At 34.7% G+C, this 21,411-nt stretch overlaps 1 protein-coding gene across 1 annotated transcript in view; it reads right to left on the bottom strand.

Annotated features, from left to right (window-relative positions):
- The window catches only part of efcab14 (EF-hand calcium binding domain 14), a 173,778-nt gene that overhangs the window by 92,806 nt on the left and 59,561 nt on the right, over nt 1-21,411 (bottom strand). Inside the window, exon 4 of the mRNA XM_039767841.1 lies at nt 10,110-10,208. Coding sequence (XP_039623775.1) covers nt 10,110-10,208 — 99 coding nt within the window. The remainder of the gene's footprint in view (nt 1-10,109; nt 10,209-21,411) is intronic.

Here is a 21,411-nt window from a genome sequence, read left to right as displayed (position 1 = left end):
TAAGCAGATGTACTGAGTGTGTCTTGAAATGGGCTGAAGCTCCATGTGGCGTCTGCTCCTGAATTGTGTACAATGCTGCTGGTAAAGGTGAACCTAACTGGTGTTACTGAATGCACAAAATAACTGATTCTCACTATCCAAAGTGATTGTTCATGCATGTTAAGAAGCTGTAAGCATGTTGACGCAAAATCTATTTGTGTTTTTCATTTGAAAATATTAGTTGACCTATGCAGCTTTAACAAGAAAATAGTAATTAAAAGCAAGCCTCATGTTTTAAATGTTTTATAAATGGCCAATTGAATGAAGGATGTTCAAGATTACGGAGCTCCATTGAATTTGCTACTACTTTTTTTTTCTTTCAGCTACTCCCGTTAGGGGTTGCCACAGCGGATCGTGTTTCTCCATATCTTTCTGCCCTCGTCATCTTGCTCTGTGACACCCATCACCTTCCTATTCTCTCTCCCCACATCCATAAACCTCCTCTTAGGCCTTCTTCTTTTCCTCAGCCCTGGCTGCACTATCCTTAACATCCTTTTCCCAATATACTCAGCGTCTCTCCTCTGTACATGACAAAACCAACGCCTCTCTGACTTTGTCCAACTTGAGCTGATCCTCTAACGTACTCATTTCTAATCCTGTTCATCCTCGTCACACCCAATGCAAATCTTAGCATCTTCAACTCGGTCACCTGCTTTCTGGTCAGTGCCACCGTCTCCAACCCATTTAACACAGCTGGTCTCACTACCATCCTGTAGACCTTCCGTTTCACAATTGCTGATACCAGTCTGTCACAAATTACTCCTGATACCCTTCTCCATCCATGGCACCCTGCCTGCACTCCCTTAAAAAACTACAAATACTGTATATAAAAAAGTTCGTAGTTACACAGTACTTCTAATACATTTGATTAACCAACAACACACTAAACCAAGGAACAGTGTCTTAATAAATTTCTAGGGTGAAGTCAGTTGATACACCAGATAATAACAAATAATAGAAAATTGGTGAAGATTTCAAATAGTTAAATTCATGTAAGAAACTGGAGGCTAAAACACTATTGTTGCTCTCATGTTTATAAGCTCTAGAAACACAATTCTTAGGTTCTTTCTCAGACTTTTGAATGATGACTAAAAAAACAAAAAAAAAAAAACCAAAAACGCAAATCAAGCACTCAACATTTAATGGAAAAAATAAGTGCCTCCAGATACAGATGGTATAATAATAGGAAAATGTAAGTAGACACCAAAATAAAATGTTGTAGTTCTTAACCATAGAGGTATACAAACAAAAAAATTATATAAAATATAAGGTCATTGTAAATCTAAAACTTTGGAGTTATCGTTAGCTTATCATAAAAATGGAAATCAACCGTTGTCTTTGAAAGACTGATAGCCCTCAAGATCCTGACAAAAATCAAAAATTGGCAGAAAGAAAATCCATCCGCTATTACTAAGAATGATATGTAGTCGAATGCATCCATTTTTTTGAATTCTAGGCTATTACAAAGTCAAATAAAAACACCATAGGAATTAAAAAGCTTAAGTACCAAATGCTGAAAAAAATCAAGGGAAAAGCCATTTCATTTATAATTATTTTGTCCAGAGTAATTTGCTGCCTGTTTCTGTTCATAAACACATTTAATTTGCTTGACTTCTCATTAATATCCATTTTTAAAACGCAAGTCAAATTTCAAAGAAAATAAAAAACCTGAAAAGATATGTCTATTTTAAAGGGCTCGAGAAAACAAGGTTGCAAGGTGCTGGGTACTAAGCATAAAGGAGAGTAATTACTACGAAGAAGAAGCAGAAGAAGCAGAAGAAGAAGAAACAATACTTTTTTCAGAACTTTGCATGCATATAAAGTAAAAATTAAAAAAACTTACATACTTTTTCTTTTTTTTTACTAAAAAGGCTACTTGGTCAGCCTATTTAAACTGTGTCACTAATGAGACATACTCACATGAAGGTAAATCACCTCATACTAATGGTTATTAAAAGACAATGTCTGTTTCGATCTGACATGAACATTTGGAAGCAGAATGTAGCTGTTTGCGGACATACAATTTCAGGTAATATTTTGTCAATATCAGATTATGTATGGATAGAGCATAATACATACATTTCTGCAAATGAGAACTTTCTGTAAAAGATCACTTTAACCCTTAGCCATCCTAAAATAGCAGGACATGGTAGCTGTACTCTACAACCAGTTCCCAGCTTACGACCTGTACTCTACAAGCCAATTTGGTCAGACCATGTAATCAATATTCCACTAACCTGACTATGCGCTCTTACTGCATCAATGTTGAAATGTGTGTAATCAAAACTATTCAATTTTTATCACATGAGATCAGTAATATCAGCTGAACTATTGGAGTTTTACAAGGGCATGAAAAAGTCATAACCACTATGAAGTGGAAGACAATGTATTGTATTTCATATTAGAAAAGCTTTTCCCTTTAAATTTGTAGTGGAAATGGTATATAACTAATTAAATCCTTTTATGGTTACTGTATTATTACTGCATGCTCCAACAAATAACATTTTGGGATGACATACACAATTATTCATATGTAAAAAAATAATCTTTACAGTGAGCACAACTCACACATCACAAACAAGCTTTCACATGCCAGTGTATATGTGACGTCTGCAATTTACTCACCACAAGATATGTGGCACAAGAGGAAAAAAAAAGAAAAAATACACAATATCAAAAGCGTCTGGAACCTTCAGTTTATACCTCCATTAAAGCACCTGAGCAGTTTCTGTTCTTAGTTTAGATGTCAATACATGTGTCAAATATAGTGCATCTAGAATTAACACTTTTTCTCTAATACTCAATCTAAATGTTCAAATGTTACAATAAATTCTACTACACAAAGCTGTCCACATGTCATTAACATTCATATTTGTAAATAAAAACAGATCATTGAACTAAATAAGCTGCAAATATTCCAGAAGGAGAAAAAAAAAAGTACATATAGAAAGCCAATACAGAACTGAATTCATAGAAGTAACAGGAAAAAAAAGTTAAAATGCCTTTTTAGTTATGTCACACATGCCAGTATTTCTTCAGTTCTAAACATCTGGCTAGGTGGAAACAGCTAAATCAATTAAAACATGATAAAAAGCTCCTTAGCGATAAGACTAAAAATTAGGCACTTTGATGTGCAAATAAGGCGCTTTAAATAGAAACACTATACACTTCACTCAACATGAGATAGCAAAAAGAAGACTAATTAGACTCTTGGAAAATGTTACGCTTGAATATTGTTATCTACTTCAAGAGACTTAAGGTAAAGTACACAGATGCGAGCACAAGCTGAGTAAGGTCATAAAATAATTTTTTAAGAAATGAGAGGCTGAGATGGAGAACACATTAATACCCCAAAGAAAGAATAAATTGTAATAATGAAAGCAACAAGATCTGTAGGTAAAAAATACAATAAAATGTAACAGGACACAATCTATCCAGAACAATATATTTACATTATTAGGTAAGACGGGCAGGTCTGAGTATTTCATAAACTGCTAATCTACTGGGATTTTCATGCAAAACCATCTCCAAGGTTGAACGGAGGAAGGTCTGAAAAAGGGAAAATATCCAGTGAGCGGCAGTTGTCTGTGTGGAAATGGCTTGTTGATGTCAGAGGTAAGAGGAGAATGGCCAGACTGCTTTGAGCCGACTGAAAGGCAACAGTAACTCAAATAAGCACTCGTTAGAACCAAGGTATTCAGAAGAGCATCTCTGAATATACAGTATGTTGAACCTTGAAGCAGGTGGGCAACAGCAGCAGGAGCCCACAACGGGTGCCACTCCTGTCAGCCAAGAACAGGCAAATGAGGCTACAATTCACATAGACTCACAATATCGGACAACAGAAGACTGAAAGAATGTTGCCTGATCAGAAGAGTCTCAATTTCTGCTGTGACATTCGATTGGTAGGGTCAGAATTTGGCATCAACAACATGAAAGCAAGCATCCATCATACATTGTATCAACAGTTCAGGCTGGTAGGGGTGGTGTAATAGTGTGGGGGATATTTTCTTGGCATACTTTGGGCTCCTTGGTACCTATTGGGCAACGTTTAAATGCCACAGCCTACCTGAGTATTGTTACTGACCACGTCCATCCCATTATGACCACAGTGCACTCATTTTCTGATGGCTACTTCCAGCAGTATAATGCGCCATGTTACAAAGCTCAAATCATCTCAAAGTGGTTTCTTGAACATGACAATACATTCACTGTACAAAAATGGCCTCCACAGTCACCAGATCTCAATCCAATAGAGCACCTGTGGGATGTGGTGGAACAGGTGATTTGCATCATGGATATGCAGAAGACAGATCTGCAGCAGTTGTATGATGCTCTCGTGTTAACATGGTACAAAATCCCTTGCTAAATGTATGTCACAACGAATTACGGCAGCTCTGAAGAGCCAAGGTATTACCCGGTACTAGCAAGTAGCTAGTGAGTGTACATACTACATTAATATCAGTTAATGACTGTTCCCTGACTTTTATCTTAAACATTTATTAATGTTGACCTGTCGCAGTACAGGACACAGTTCAGTTTAAAGCATTACAGGCAGCTGTTCATCAATTTAGCTGAAGTTGCAGGAGGAAAATTTGCTTCAACACACGCATTGTAGTTCCACACAGTTAAAAGGCAAATTATTATTTAAAAAAAAAATCTACTTATTATTTCTCAACTTAACAAAAATATAAAATCTCATTCAAACAACTGAAATATAGCTACAAGAATTAAAGAGCAATAGAGCAATTTTCCTTTGACAAAGCATAAAGCTAGGAGTGTAACACAGTCAATTTTGCATAATGGCAACTTGAAAGTTGTTTTTTTGATATATCAAGCCGTACCACTGGCACAGCAAACACAAACCCACACTTTAGTTGTGAACCAGCCAGGGTTTACTATTATTATGGTTTTGAATCTAAAGTTTGCAAAAAAATATTCCAATCTATATTTTAAAGCAAGAAAACAAAAAAGCTAAACAGTTATTTCTTTCATGTTGTGAAAATATCAGACAACAAATGTATAAAAAATGCATGCAAGATCACGCAGTGTTAATGATGATTAGAAATGCATTCTTGAAAAAAGTGCAGCATGTGATTGATCTTCATAATTTTTATTATTTTTTGGCGAGGAAAACCTATTTGACTAAACTGATCAAGAAGTCCGGTTACATTAAAGGACAGACTGTAGACTCATTATAGAGAGCAAAAAAAAAGAAACTTATACCAAATTTAGAGGCCAACATGATTAACACTGAGCATCATCTCCATAATGTATTTTTCAAGAGCACCTTTAGCCACCATTGTGTGCTAAGAGGTGTTATTGGAGCTCTTTCTTTTACTTCCGTCATCAGAATGTATAATGGCTCCTTCCATCGTGTTCATTTTCACACAATCGAGTTTTAAAGAATACGTTTGCTTGTGTGTGATAGCAGTGTCTTCATGGGAGGAGTTCTCACCTAAATATGGAAGTAAATCAACACAATGTCAAGCACATAGCAGCAACATGTGTGATTTTTGCCTTTGAAGAGGAAACCAGGCGCCCGTGGGTGAAAAGTTCCTGTACAGGAAAACAAGCGCTGAGGTAATGTGACAAGCTTGTCAGCTTTTAATATGGCTGAATCATGTAATATTGATGTTTTTGTTTGAAAATGAAGTATAAGCCATTTTACAATGTGTGTGTAATCTCAAGATTTGGATTAAAGTTACATAATTTCTTGGCTTGAAAAATTCAGTATGTTTTTAAGCTTCTGTTTTCCAGTGATGCCTCAGGCCCCATGGCTTCCATTATAAAACAACAGGACTGGCTGTGCATTTTTCAAAACTTCTAGAAAACGCTTAACTTTAGAATAAACATTTGTGTGGCAAATGCATATGTAACAAGATCATAAAGAAATAACTTCAATCTGAAAAATACAAAACAAAGACATTGGTACAGGGATGACATTTCTTTAGTGACACTATATATTAAATGTAAATAGGATATATTTTACATGTAAAGATGTGGGTCTTGTTCTTGTATAGGAATTTGCCATCTTTTATATATTCTGCAGTTTTGCAATAGCAAGTATATTCCTCTTGATAAATAAAGAGAATACGACAGATGTAAACTAACAATTGCATTAGTGAGTGCCATACATATATATTTTGTTTTTATTTTAAGAGAAACAAAACAATCGTCAACTGAAGTAGAGTTTAGTAAACTGGAGTCTTTAATCAACAATGAATTTAAACAAAATTTAAACAAAATCAAAACAATTTGATTTGACTTATTCCCTTATTATTCAAAATTCAAAATCATTATTCAAAATTATGCCACCAAAATCTGGGATCTCGTGTCTAACAAATGCAAACAGCAGGATAGGAAAAAGTTCTGCAGAGTATAGGTTATTATTTCTGGCATTATTATTTGTGATAAATTATTATAATTTTCATTTTGCATCACGATTGCATCTCTAATTTGTTTTCGTGTGGATGCTGCCATGTTGTTTGTAGTTATGACAGCAGTTGCCAGTAATGTGGGTGTGACACATGATACCATCAAGTCAATACTGCCGTGTAGGTTTTTTTTTTGGATTTTAAGTTTTGGATTTTACTTTGAACTTTAGCACTCAGTATCACTCTTGTTTATTTTGGTGTTAGAAAACTGCCCTTTTTATTTACTACAATTTCTGGAATGTTCAAATTTATTAGTGGTTTGCCTATGTGAACAAAATAGGCTTTACAGCATCCTAGGAACCAGGAACACAAAATGTCAGAGCCCAATAAAACTAGAAACATAAAATGTTGATGTTCCGTGAATAAATCATCCTACAAAAGTCAGACAAATTATCTCACCAAAATAAACAAATTATTTAAATCTGAACATTATGTGCATATTTCTGACACTGCCTATTTATCTGTAAAGGATGAATGAAATTAGTCTAACAAAAAAACATGTGCAGATGATATATGTTACAAAAAGCTGGGCTGAGATTGCAATATGCATTATGATGAGTAATTTAGATTTTAAAATGTATTAGATTAGCTCGATGTTCATAATGGATTATTAATAAAAGCATTATGAAAGATAGATAATACAGGTACATGAAGTTAAAAAAAATAAATTAATGCTTACATGATGGAACAATTCAAATTGGTTTATATTTAATATGCACTAAAATCCCAGAATGCGGAATAAAGCATTAGCTATTTTTTTAAATATTAGGTACATAATTTTCTGATTCACGCATGAGATGCATTTGCTGACCAGGCCACTACATATGCAAAGCAGACAAAAATAAATCAAGTTAATTGTGTGGGAATTTGAAATGTGCTGCTCTAAGATGCAAACAGTTGGTTGCTTGTTGGACTGATGCCAGCTGAGATCCTTCTGCTTTGCACACACTGCAGTATTCAATACCGCAGACTCATTTCCAATAATGTTTATGGTTTCAAAGTGTTAGGTTGATAAAATAAGGCAAAAGTGTTTACAAAAGTTCACTTCAATTCTTTTCACATTATTTCACTATAGGCTTGTTTCTTTACTAAACATACTTTAGCAGATTTTCCATCACTCATTCTTCCCTTGCTATTTGTACATAAAAAGGAAATCCCTATTTTAACCAGTACATACTTTTCATTTTAGTAAATATTGTATTTTGTCTGTATTCATATTTATATCCTGATGTTTCAGAATGCATAATATTTTTTGCAAGGCAAGTGCATTCATTTAGGAACAGCCTACAACAAACTTTGATGCACTGGTAAATGTCAAAGATTTGTTCTGTTATTAACTATAATGTACTATAATGTAATGTAAATGTCTCTACAGGTTTCATACAATTTTCTGTTGTGGATAATGGATGTTCCTTTAGCAACTGTACATTTATAATCGAGAAAAAAATAACAGCTCTAATAATCACCTAAACTACTGAAATGTGGGGTTCAAAAAAGAGCTAAGTGTCAAGGAAAAGGGCAAAGTCCACCTGAAGAAGTGTGAATATTACCTTATCAACGATCCCCATGTCACAAATGATTAAGAAAAAAAGGGGAAACAAAAAAGAGCAATAATACTAACAAACATAAATAGAGAGGCAGAAAAACTGATTATTAAGGCCAAAAGTGGAATCTGGCTTGTCTGGACAGACAAAGAAAAATAAATGTATTGTTAGAGTTTAAGAACAGGACCCTCATTTGTAAAACTTTGCGGGATTTGTATGAGAAAAGATGCACATGCCAAAAACATAGGAAAATACATACAAAATACAAAAAAAAAAAATGATAACACTTGCCATACACACATTTCTACACAACTTACCATTTATAAATCATAATCACCTGAAAACATGCATTTGTGAACACGCCTCAATGCTAAATCAACCTCATATGTACAAGCACGATGCAGCAGATATTCATTGGCCAGTAAAGCAGCCTTGATCCTGATGTGCCAAGACCCCGCCATCAACATTTAAGAGCTTCCGCCAGTGCTCAGTAACTGAGCGTGCAAGATCACATTATATTGCCTCTCCTCTGTGTTCTGGGGGACCAGGAAAGGCATAGGACACCAGCTTCTGAATGGAAAGCCACTATTAACTAAAAGCACCTTCGTTCTCACTAGGTGCCCTTACTGCATTTTTATGTTGCCAAAAATATGTTATGTTTAATGTATACTACAAACTAGATGTACAGTAGTGCCTCCTCGGTCAGCTAATGGCTTTAAGCCCAACCGGCATGAAGCTTGGCTGTGATATTACTGACCTGTCGGCCAGTTCTCTGAGAAATGACAACATGTAGTTGATCTAAATTGATGAAAAACCAAAAAAGTTTTTCAATTTAAATGTGCAGCATTGGCCATCTTAAAAGGGAACTAAATACAATCAGTATGTCATATTTAACACTTTTGAAGTTTTATGTATTTGTAATACATAATGACTCAGTAATTCATATCACCAAACCACTACGAGGATATATTATAATTATAATATCTTCTTATATAATAAGCTACCGTGGCTGTTCGTTTTGTCTGTCCAGGATTTTAAATCACCCGTAGTTTGCAAACCTTTTGACCTATTGACCTGAAATTTGGTACACAAATACTACGTGATATCTACTATCCGCTTCAGGGGGATGATTGACCTCCAAGGTTATTCCTCTTTATATTTTTATTTTAATTGCAGAATCAACTCTCAGCAGTAGAGCGGTGCATGCGTACGGTCGCCGTTCTTATCCCTCCCACCTTTGCCGTTACTTCCTCAACCTCTTCATATCTTATATCGTTCTTGAGGCAGATTGAAGACTTTAGTGCCAGCTTAAGTGAACAATTAAGGAAAACATACTAAATAATTGCAACACAAACACTGACTTAATCCGTTTTAATGTGAAAAGATGCTAACGAAAGAAAAGAAGAAGCAGGCCGCTAAGGTGGAGTAAATAAGAGCTTCTCAGGAAGTAGCAAGCGCATCAACCTCTGAGCAAACAAATGCTAAACGTACAGAGAAAGAGGAGGAAAACTAGGAATGCTCAAGTCAAGTGTATTCACTGCATGTTATCGTGCAGTACGCCGTTACTGGTAATATAATTATGCATGCAAGTCGCCATTTAGCTAGTTTGGCTACATTTCACAACTTTAGTAAGGGTGCCCTCGTTTGCCAATTTCTCCAAAATGTTTCATAAACATTAGAGTTGCTGTAAATATACATACTTTTCCCTGTCACTGATACCTAGGAAAGGACAGTCTACCTAGTAAGCCACTAACTAAATCAATTCTCGATAGAGCTTTGTCCTGTGATACTTACCAGATGGCAAATTAAGTGGGAGTACATTCACTCCTCTGTTAGTTTTCTCATGTAATCAGGTGCCATATTAAGTTTCATCTCTCATTTTAAAAATGCTGAGCAATCAATAACTAATAATTATTATTTGGAGCAAAGTGCTATATAACTTCTTGGCATAATTCTTCAATATAACCAGATCTTTTTAATGTAAAGCATATCAGTGTAGTTATTCTTGTAAATGTCAAAAGAATAAAAGGATGCCCTAAATTATAATAGCTAATTTGTGTTTGTTAACTTGGAATGAATGAATACTTACTTTCTGAAGTTCCTCCACTGTCACAGGAAGACTTATCAAGTCAGATGCAGATTTGATGTTGGTCTTTAAATGACTTACAGCAGAGTCAAGCAAACTGATCTAAAACAGTAAAAAAAATAAATATCAACTATGAGCAAAAAAAGATATATTTTGGTACTTAATAACAACAAGAGCTTTTTACAACATCTTATAATTAATGGTCCTATGGCACTGTTTGTTAACTCTGGTTCTAAGGGGATCCTCTGACAGAAGATTTTTATGTGACCCAGTTCTAGGATATGACAGGATATTCCTGCATGCTAATTAACCTTGTTGGATGGTGTGTTTAGGCTCAGAATCTGCTAGTTTGGAGATACTGTAGCAGACTGTGTGATTTACTCTCCAAACAAATTGGGAATTATGTACAGTATGTGTTTAAATACCCAGAGTAAATTAGTCTTCTGGATTTACAGTTAAATGATTTGAAGACTTTTTACGAACCTGCTGTATTTGAATGAAAGCAGAAAGAATTGACTTTTTTAATGTATTATGGCCACAAGAGGAGTCAAGAGTGCCCAGTGGGGAAAAGGACTGGGAATAAGACAACAAGTTGCAGAGAAAACAATCAAAAAGTAGGTGAAATCTTAAGTCAAGCAACAGGCTGGTTGTCAGCAATAAGAAAGAAAAAAAATCTAAATAAACCTAAATGTTAAAACAAAAACGTAAAGCCAAAAGTCATACTTTAAATACAAATAAAAGTGTCTAACAATAACTGGAAATTCTTAGTCCTAACCAACACTAATTTGATGTAGTTTTGTAAAGTAAGAATCCAGAAGCTGTGCACCATTAGGCGATACGACATAATACACCATGGCACTTATTGCACATGTCATGTGACTGGAAATGGGTGCAGAAATCATAAACAAAATGGTCATGCAAAGATCATCACAAAATGACGGTAACCATACAAAACCACAACAGTGTGTTTAAAATAAAGATAAAAATAGTAAACTTCTTTTAAATAAAAATAATGGAGCAAAAATGCATGTACAAAATAACAGTGGAGCACAGAACTAAGACTCAACAGGATGAAACAATCCTGTATTGCCCACCTTATTAGTGAACCTATATCTGCTAACAGAAATAAATAAAAGATGGCTAAATCACAAAAAAAGTAAACATGAGACAAACATACATAAATAAATGTAAGAGTTTTGTTAAAAAAAAAAAAAAAAACAGAAAAATCTGCAGCTGTAATATAAATCCAAGTGATGGTAGGCATACAAACAAAATGTATATACTCTGATTAAAAAAAGTTCCTCACTTGAAAATTAGCTGTCACCGGTGTCCTTCAGAACCCAGAGGTACAGTATGAGAAAACAAAGGCAGTCTTAAAATATTATGTTTTATCATTTAGTTAGCTCACAGTAATTTTCAAGCTTAAAATCTAATGTCTGAAAATTATATTAAGTGTTTAGAGTCATTACTAATCATAAATGAATGATTAACACCGTGACATTACAGATTGGAGTAAGAGATGAATAAAATCAATTGCAAATAAATCAAGACACTGCAACTTACATAGTAAAAAAATATATATTTTTCATAAAAACAAACAACTACTGTTTAAAATTAATGCTGACATAAAAGGAAATTTATGCCAGTAGTACAGAGATTTTATACCATAAAATCATGATAACCTTTATAAATCACAGGACACCATTCAGTCCTTTAAGCTTGTTTAGTTGACTAGTTGCTTAATTATTCCAATATTTAATTCAGAGAGTTTAAAAAAAAGAAAGAAAAAAAGAAAAAACACCAGACCACCTGTTTTAATTGACCTGATGGTTTATTTCAAATTCTCACAATCCTTTGTATGAAATTTTATGCTTGAGTTGTCCTGTCTCACTGCAATTTAATTATCACCAGTGTCATAAATCACATTGCTTTCCTCTTTTTATAACTTAAGAATTCTTTTGGTCCAGCTTTTAGGGATATTCAAACAGATGTAGATACCTCAGTTAAAGACTAGATAGATAGATAGATAGATAGATAGATAGATAGATAGATAGATAGATAGATAGATAGATAGATAGATAGATAGATAGATAGATAGATAGATAGATATAGATAGATAGATAGATAGATAGATAGATAGATAGATAGATAGATAGATAGATAGATAGATAGATAGATAGATAGATAGGAGGAGTCCTTAAGTACAGTCCCTGCGTACCCCTGTCTGAAGGGTTTCATACCAACCAGTTTCACAATTTTTAATTGATCAAATTGTTAAATTAGCTAAACTTTATCTTTCTTCACTATTGATTGTTAACATTTTACTTTATAATCACACATATGCATCATTATGTTTTTTTTTTTTAATACTCTTCTTGGTTAAAGGAGCCTGCCAAATAAAGAATATGACATGACTGGAGTAAGTTTGTATCCTGCAAAGAAACAGACAGGTGATTTATTTACTGATCTAACCAAGGAGAAGTGCAGAAAAATTAAACCATAAAAAAAAGAATAAAAATAGAACTAGTTATAAATACTAACAACAGACTAGAATCAAAGTAAAAACAAACAAACAAACAAAACTCTCAAGAACTATAACAAAAGATTTCTCACATTTTTTAGGTTTTTTTTTTTATTTATTAACACATCAGACAAGGAAAGGAACCCCCAGTCGACCTTTTATCCCTTTGCACCAATTACCTGTGGATCACGACCCTAGAAGCAACAACCCTAGCAATGCAGGAAGTGTTACAAATGATCGCCTTCAAAATAGTGGAAATAGAAGGACCAAAAAAAAAAAAAGAAAAAGCGTTCAAGATGTTACCAAATATCACATGAAATCATGCAAAACCTTACCATAACAGTTTGCTTACGAGCACAAAATAATATTTCATTTTACTTTTTTCAGCTCTCATTATACTGTACAGCGTCTTCCATGCACACAGTGGCTGAAGCACATCTCAGTTTTCTATTTAAAAATTCTTAAACAATGCCTCTGCCTGAGGCATTCCATTTGCTCTTGTGTAAGGCTTGGATGAGATATTTATTGAAGTAATTTGCTATTTCCTGCATGTCCTCATTGTGACATTTTAAATAGTCTTTTAATTTTTCTTTACTAAAGTATACTGGAAGAATCTTTACGCTGTTTGCCTTAGCTTACACTGCAATACGCTATTAACCTTTCAGACATTTTTATTGATCTCTACTTGCAATTTAATTTGTTTCTCCTGTCTTTACTTTGTTATTGTGTTATGAATTTTCAACTATATACTATTAGGAACATCTTAATTAAACCAATTAGGGTCATTTTTTCCTATTTTGATCTCCTTTGTTTCTGTAAACTGTATATTTATTTTAATCATAAATCAAGATATAATTATCTATTATTAATAGGAAAGGTATATGTTTTCTGTTGTTTCTTCATGCCAACATTGCCTCCATCAACCTTTCAGTCCTGCTAATCCAGATTAGGTAGCAAGGTTGTTAGTCCAACAAGCTAGAAGCAAACCTTAGCAGGGAGCCAGTAAACTGAAGGGCACACTCACACTCAATTTAAACAGACAAATCCACCTAACATACATGTATTATGTGGTAAACAGAAGCACAAAAAGTAGACACATAAAGAGTAGACAGAATTTAATTTGGTTCACTGTGGAGCTATGAAGCAGCAGCATTAATCATTACACCACCCTGTTTCACCCCTACAGAAGTCTGAATTTTGTAAATTAAACATGTTTATTAATTATGCTACTATGCTCTGGTATCCTATCCAAGGTTCATCCCTGCCTTGTGTTTGATGCTATTGGGAGAGCTACAACTACCTAAAATGGGTTGAGTGGGCTTCAAAATGTTACTGTATTTTAAGCCATTTTTTATTCAACAATAATTACACACTCTTAACATATCCACATTAAAAACCAACTTTTCTGTAAAGTGAACATGACATTTTGTAATTCATACATGCACGTCTTACTCAAAAAAGAAAATAAAAATGTAATAAAACAAGGCCATGTAGTAACACTAGAAACCCTGAAGCCTACAAAAAAACTCGTAATCCCGGGTCACCTTAAATTCTCTAGCACCTCCTCATCAGCATCTTTTTTGGTTTTGCAAATGTGTCGATCAGCAACGGCAGCCTGCTATCCCATTCCCCACCCACCGACACTGCTTTAGTCGTACACCAAGTCTGTTAATCTGGGTGTGAGGTGCCTTGAATTGAATAGAGTAAATAAAATATTGTTATTTGGAACACTTACATTCATATGTGCTGTGTCTCTACAACGATCTGTGTAAATGTTGGATGACAGGATATGCGAGGCAAGAAATGTTGAACACATAACTAGAACAGAAAGTTTTTTCTACATTTTTTTGTTCTACTAACAACTGGCTAAATGCTGACATGAACTATATAATGCATAAAGACTGAAGTTCAAATATGGAATTAACACTTTCACAATAGACACAGATATAACAAAACAAGGGCGCTTTTTTTTTTTTAAGAATTTAACCAAAGTAAAAGAAATTGGGATAGGGTACAACATACACACCCACATAAACGTCTGCTTGGCTGGTGTAGAGGTAAGAAATGCTGTCTCCAAGTTGAGATGTGGCAAGTTCGTTCATGGGGCTTTCATGCATTAACTGTTTTGAGTAGTGAGTGGCTATTTATTGATACTATTATAGAATAAAAACATACATTTGATTTATTTGAGTCTGTAACAGCCGGTGAAAATTTATGGTACTTGTAAAAGTTAGCGTTTTGTTTCATTATTCACTTTTATTCTCTCATAAATGAGTACATTAGAGGGTCAGCTCAAGTTGGACGGCTGGAAGACAAAGTCAGAGAGGCGAGATTGCGTTAGTTTGAACATGTGCAGAGGAGAGATGAGTGGTATATTGGGAGAAGGATGCTAAGGATAGAGCTGCCAGGGAAGAGGAAAAGAGGATGTGGTGAGAGAGGACATGCAGGTGATGGGTGTAACAGAACAAGATGCAGGGGACAGAAAGATATGGAAGAAGATGATCCGCTGTGGCAACAACTAACGGCAGCAGCCGAAAGAAGAAGATACTCTCAGTCATGTTCACGCTCCCCCCGATCTGACACTGTTAGTTATCAAATACAGACGTGCTATAACAGAGGTGAACTTGGATGAGAGATTTACATCAGAGAAAGACAACAGAAGCCCTCCCCGCAAGAAACGCTCCACTCACACATAAGAACAACGCAGCTGCAACAGGCATAAAGGCGAAAGATGGCACCGTTTGGATGCATCCAGAGGTTGGGCGTGATCCTGACAGTAAATCTTCCACAAGCATGTCCTTCAACGAAACAACAGGGCTTACACAGCTCGCAAAGATACTGTCCTGTTTGTAATTGTGTTTTGCGACAGTCTTTTTTTTTTATCTATATGTTACTTATATAAAAGCCATATCAAATGTTATTTACTTTGATTTATTTACTTATCTTCCTACAGCATAAAGTCACAAGTAGACTGCAGAGCTTCCTGTGTTTGATCGACATGGGCATTCTGACTAACAAAGAAGACTTTCAGCCAGCAGATTACTCAGCATAAGTGAATCTAGGAGCGTTACAGGGATTCCTTTATACCAACAGCAATACACGTGTCTTTATAGTGCCATACAGTGACAGTGAATGCCATGTCAGAAATGTTTTTTTTTTTTTTTTTAGTCATTCTGGTGTGTGTTCAGACCATTCTGTGTGTATATTTATTTATTTAACGAACTTCTGTAAAAGCCACATTTCTCCCTGGAGACAAATAGTTTGTTCTATCCATCTGTAAGGCTCAAGGGCTACATTTCTAATGAGGATATGAGCAGCAGTGGAGCACTACAAGGAACAGTTTCTGTTTCATTTTCTCTTCATGTTGTACCCCTTATACCATAAATATAACATTTGGTCAAATCAATTGCAGAAATGTTTCAGCGGATTCTGCACTAATGAGATGAACTGATTACAGGAATGAGACAGAGTATAGGAGTCAGGTGGAGAACCTTGTTTTCAGGTACAGAAAGAAATGTCTGCCACTTAACATTACAACAAATCAAAGAATTAAATTAAAACTGATCATCATTATGAACAATGCTGCATATCTTCTTTCTGACATTCTAGCATCAAGTATTCTCAGCCCATGAAATGTTTGGCAGAAGTGCATCAAGAAAAACTAATTCTACCACCAGCAGTACACCCTTTTCATCTTTGGCCAAGTCAGGAGTTTTCCTTTCTTTTCTGATATGTACCTGTGGCTGCTGTTGTTGTTTGTTACATTATTTACTTATTGAGCTTCTGTAAAAAAAGGTAAATTTTCTTCTTTGCACACATAAAGGGTTCTCAGTCTGAATAAGAGATTAGGATTATTCCTAGTAATTAAACACCTCAGTTTATGCAAGAATATGATCAAAAATAGCTGTAAAAAACATGCTGTGACTGACAGCTTCACCTAAGATTTAATAGCATTAATTCAAATAAAACATTTGTAACAGGCTGCAACTAGCTTGAGATTTTTCAGAGACACAAAAGGACTGCTTGGTAAGGCTATCAGTTCGGGGGGAAAAAAAATTAAACTGAACGGACTCTAAAATAAAAGAGCTACTTTCTATCTAAGCCAAGAAATGGTCATGCTCCGTTTCCTCTGGGTTCTTATTTCATCCATTTTAAGTGTCTTCAATATAAGCAAATGTTGGCCTTTCACATAAATAGCAGAGAAGCAAAAGGCAAAAAAGATGGCATGTCATGCTCACCGGAGATAAACTGAGCTTTATGCAACTTTAGAGAACAGTAAAAGACGAGTAGTACAGTGTATGAGTTTGGAATACTGTTGCTTTGTATTATGCTTTTCTTTTGTTTAGGCAAATTGTGAAGTACAGTGAAAAAGCAAAAAATGTTGATATTGGTGGTTGGAAACATTTTAGGCATCTTTCAGGATCCCATTCCCTTACTTGGGCTGTCACGGTGAACAATGTTGATTAGGGTAATTAACAAGTAAGGCCTGTTAGCATGAATTACAAGAACCACCAATACTGGCATTAATGTCAGTCCAAAACAGGACAAACCCACACACAAATATACCACTGCTATCCTTACACAAGGTCAGGCTGGATAATGCATGTATGATTTGGAAATGGTTGTACATGAAGATTGCATTAGTGAGTGAAGACTCGACACTGACAATGACCACTGAAAAATCACATATAAACAAGAAAGAATTGGGTGTAACGTTCAGGAGAATTTGGGGGCTTAGTTTGTTGCTTTGAAAGCTAGAACAAATTAAACTGTAGTTTAGTTGCTTCATCAGTGAGTGATTTATCAATCTTTTATTAAATATTTTTGTAAAAGTGAGTCATATTCTAAAATAAGTAATAATAGAACAGGTATGTAATTATATGTGCCCTTGGAGTGCATAAAATTTGTGTTTCTTAACAGTACTTTACAATATCATGCAGTTGAAACAGGCTTGTAGTTGCCAAAAAAGCTTTCATAGACCAACTCAAGTGCTGTAAAAATTACACCAATCGATGTAGCATTGGTTGCAGAATGTCTACAGCTACTTTAGCTCATATTTCTTCGAAACCAAATTTTTGAAAGAAGTATCCAGTGGAAAGAGAAAGTCTATGTAAAAGTTTCTAGTAAAATTGTTGGATGCATTGATGGATGGTAGGTCACTATGGAGCTTTGCCGATAAATTACAGCATCAGACAAATACAGAATCATTATGCAGCCATGAGGTTGGTTTTAGTGTACTATAAATAGTGAGTACATATTTACTCACAGTGAGCCATGCTTAGGGAGCTTGTTGCCTCTTCAGTTCATTTCTAGATAAGTTGCTTGTGTTTCTTAATTTTACTATTGAGAAGGTCACGCAACTTAACCTGGTAAGATTTCAAACAGCAGAAGAAGTGAACTGTTGTGACAGAGGTGTGCAAAACCCACTGCTGCCTCTTCTACAGACAGAATTAGACACTTGATGTTACTCAGGAAACTTGGGTGGTGTTTCAATATCTTGCATTGAGGATGTGTTGTCCCATCAGGGAGTGAATATTGGACTAGTAAAAGAGGAATATATACAAAATATATCTTTTTACTAGTAAAATTGTAAACAGTAAAATAATCTTTAGTAAAAGCCTAATGTAGTATTTCATTGTTTGAAGAGAGACAAGTTCAGAATTCAAAAAAACCTTTCAATGGGGGTTTTTGAAATTTCAAAACTGTTCACATTTTGCTCTATTTGAGGTATCTCAATGAAAAGGGAAATGTCCCAAAATATTTTCTTAAAGAACAAAGTGTACAAATTTCGACAAAGTAACCTCACTCGAAATCAAGCTGTTTTCAGCAGACAGACAAGATGCTGACGGTAGGAACTTTCTGCATTATATGTGAACAAGCATCTGATAGAGGACTAAGTCTCTCCTGATACACATTGCTATATCCCATAAATCTGTCATACAATACTCAATGATACCAGCAACAAATTACTACAAATACATATTACTAACATTTTTATTAGGCTACATCCTAGGGTTTAATTAGGGGAGAGAAATAGGTGATTATTTTATCATAACATACCAAGAACAAAAACAAGTAGGAAAACTTTGATTAATGCATTAATTATACTGAACAGAAATAAAAGAAGCTATTGAATTACATCGGCATCATTACCTTATCATTAGAAGTGGGCATGTGTGGGAATGTCTTGCAGTCATGCAGGACACAATGAGGCCCTTCCCTTGTTTGAGCCATAACCCCGACCAACGGCAGACATATCATGTCACGTTTATGACTTATGCACAACAACCTTTCGATATATTTTTCTAAGTTAACTGAAAATCCTGCAAAACCAAAAAGCTTTATTTTTTAGATTAAAAAAATTCCAGTTTTTCAGGGATGGAAATTCATTTCGTTAATTTTAATGTTTTGAATGATCTGTAGTGAAATCCTTATATTATATACACATATACAGTGTGTATAGAAAAGAATCACGTTCCAGATACCAGCGCAAATCCTTAACCTCAGAGCCACCACTATGAAAAATGTGTAATAAATATACAATACTTTGATTCCAATAAAATCAGAGCATGATTTTTTTTTTTAGTACATGTGATCCAAGCAAGCAGGTGTTTGACAACATCATTCACAGTTACACTATAGTCACAGGCAATTTTAGACAGCCCGAGTTGACAGAAGTTTGTACACTGTACTAATTTTGAGTAGAATCAGTGAATATTGTGCTTTGCAAAAATTAGACAGACAGACAGATGTCTGAACACACACCAAAATAGCTAAAAAGGAAAAAAATATACATTTTATAGCTGACTTCATTATCTGAGAATCTAGCATTCCCTTCACTACCTCACGTTATTTAGGGGTATTCTTGTTTCGGGAAATTGGTAAGGTTTGGAGATACCACCTACATTTTGTCTGTTTCCAGATACTATAGTTTCCATAGTTGACACTGAGGGAAGGTTAGGAAAGTCATCCAGGTTTCCTTTTGCATGCAGTAAAAGAAGTGTGTTGGTAAAAGACTATTTTTCAGTTAGGGTTGATCAAAAATTAAAACATACTGCCCATTTAAAAATGTGTAAAAGTCCAAATACCAAAAGCATTGTGTGTGTTAAATATTGTTAACTATAAAGATTGTAGGAATATACGGTTAAGGATGTGATCGACAGTAATGTACTCAGCCATAAAAATGTCTCTTGAAATTTAATGAGTAAGAGATGACCCACAAGATATCTGCTAAATTGCTACCAGGGTAAATTTCTCTTCCTTCACTCTCCAACTATTCACTTTTGGTTATTTACATCCTTCCAGTAGTAACCTCAGATGAATTAGGCGTTTATCTTTCAGCTTGTAGTACCTTCACCGACTGAGAGCCACATAACATCATTTTATCCACTCATCTGTGTTTGCCTAATTTAATTAATTTAACAACTTACTAATAAAAACTTTGAAGAGCCCATTTGAACCTGCTGACAGAATTTGCCACTCAAAATTAGGAGAGCATACTGGCATATTGTCAGGTTTTGAAATGCTAGCTAATCAGATGTTTTTATTGTATATTTCTCTTTAAATATTGGCTTTTTTATTTCCACAGAACAGGATTTTTTTTCCTGTAAGGCTATGGATAATGAATACTTCTAAATCCCATGTCTCTTGTTGCATTTGTACTTTGAATTGCCATGCCAAGGCTAATTACATTAAAGAGATTACTCTGAAACACTTGCATGTACACATAATAAAATTATTATTATGTTGGGCATATGATGATTCACATTCTGGCATTTATTCCACTTCATTAGTGAAACTTTCCTTGCTGCATCAAGTCCTTTTAAAATATTTTTCTGATTATAGTATGCCCTTTAAATTCTGATTTGGTTTGGTTTATTCCCCTCAAGGCTTATTGTTTTACCTTTACTGAATTTTTTTCCCTATTTGTGACAGACTTTCAAGAACACAAACACATTTCCACATAAACAAAGGTTATTGGATTCAGAAGAGTCAAATAGTTGAAATTTACAGCACTTGCCTTTGGAATGAGTGGCAGCAAAATTGATGTGTGCACTGAATGTTAGTGTAGAAAACTTTAAAATGTAACATGTTTATCAGTGAACATGATATTAAAGTCTATGTTTTTAAATGATTTCAAATGACAATCGCCTGGAATGGTTTTTACCGAATCTATTGTCATGTCTGTCTTTACACATTGCTTTCCAAATTTTAGCATTAAAACATAAAAATTACTCAACAGTCGTATAAAACTGGTAATAAAATTACTGCTTTAAAGTAATCTTTTTTTTCTCAATGAACTTTGTAAAATTCAGGTTAGTAAGAATGCCAATTCTATCCTGTCAGACAGCAGTCAAGGTTTAGATTCACAAGACTTAACAGCATCGGATGAGGAAACTCAATAATTGTTACCATTTTGAACTGGGTATAGGTGGGGGTTAGATCCTGATAAACCCTAAAAGATACAATACACTAGTAGATTCCAAAATGCAAAGAATTGCAAAGAATCTAATTTGTTTCTTTCTTGATCTATACTACATGAACAAAGGGAAAAATACCTATCTTTGTAAATTCTTCAAGAAAAAAAATGCCTTATTAACATTTTGCCAGAATAGTCTTAAGGCCATCTGATAGTTGTTCTTCGTGGCCTCTTAGAACCCCTCAAATGCTGGAGGTTTCACTTCCACAGCCACTTTTGTAGCTGTCCTCTTCGCTTGTCAGTCTCTCTCAACCGAGTCCAGAGATTCCACAGAGAGCATGTCCCTGAAGGCCCTGTTCTTCAAT

The sequence above is a fragment of the Polypterus senegalus genome, chromosome 10, assembly GCF_016835505.1.
Source record: "Polypterus senegalus isolate Bchr_013 chromosome 10, ASM1683550v1, whole genome shotgun sequence".
Taxonomy (NCBI): Eukaryota; Metazoa; Chordata; class Cladistia; order Polypteriformes; family Polypteridae; genus Polypterus; species Polypterus senegalus.
This window is presented reverse-complemented; position numbering and strand designations above follow the sequence as displayed.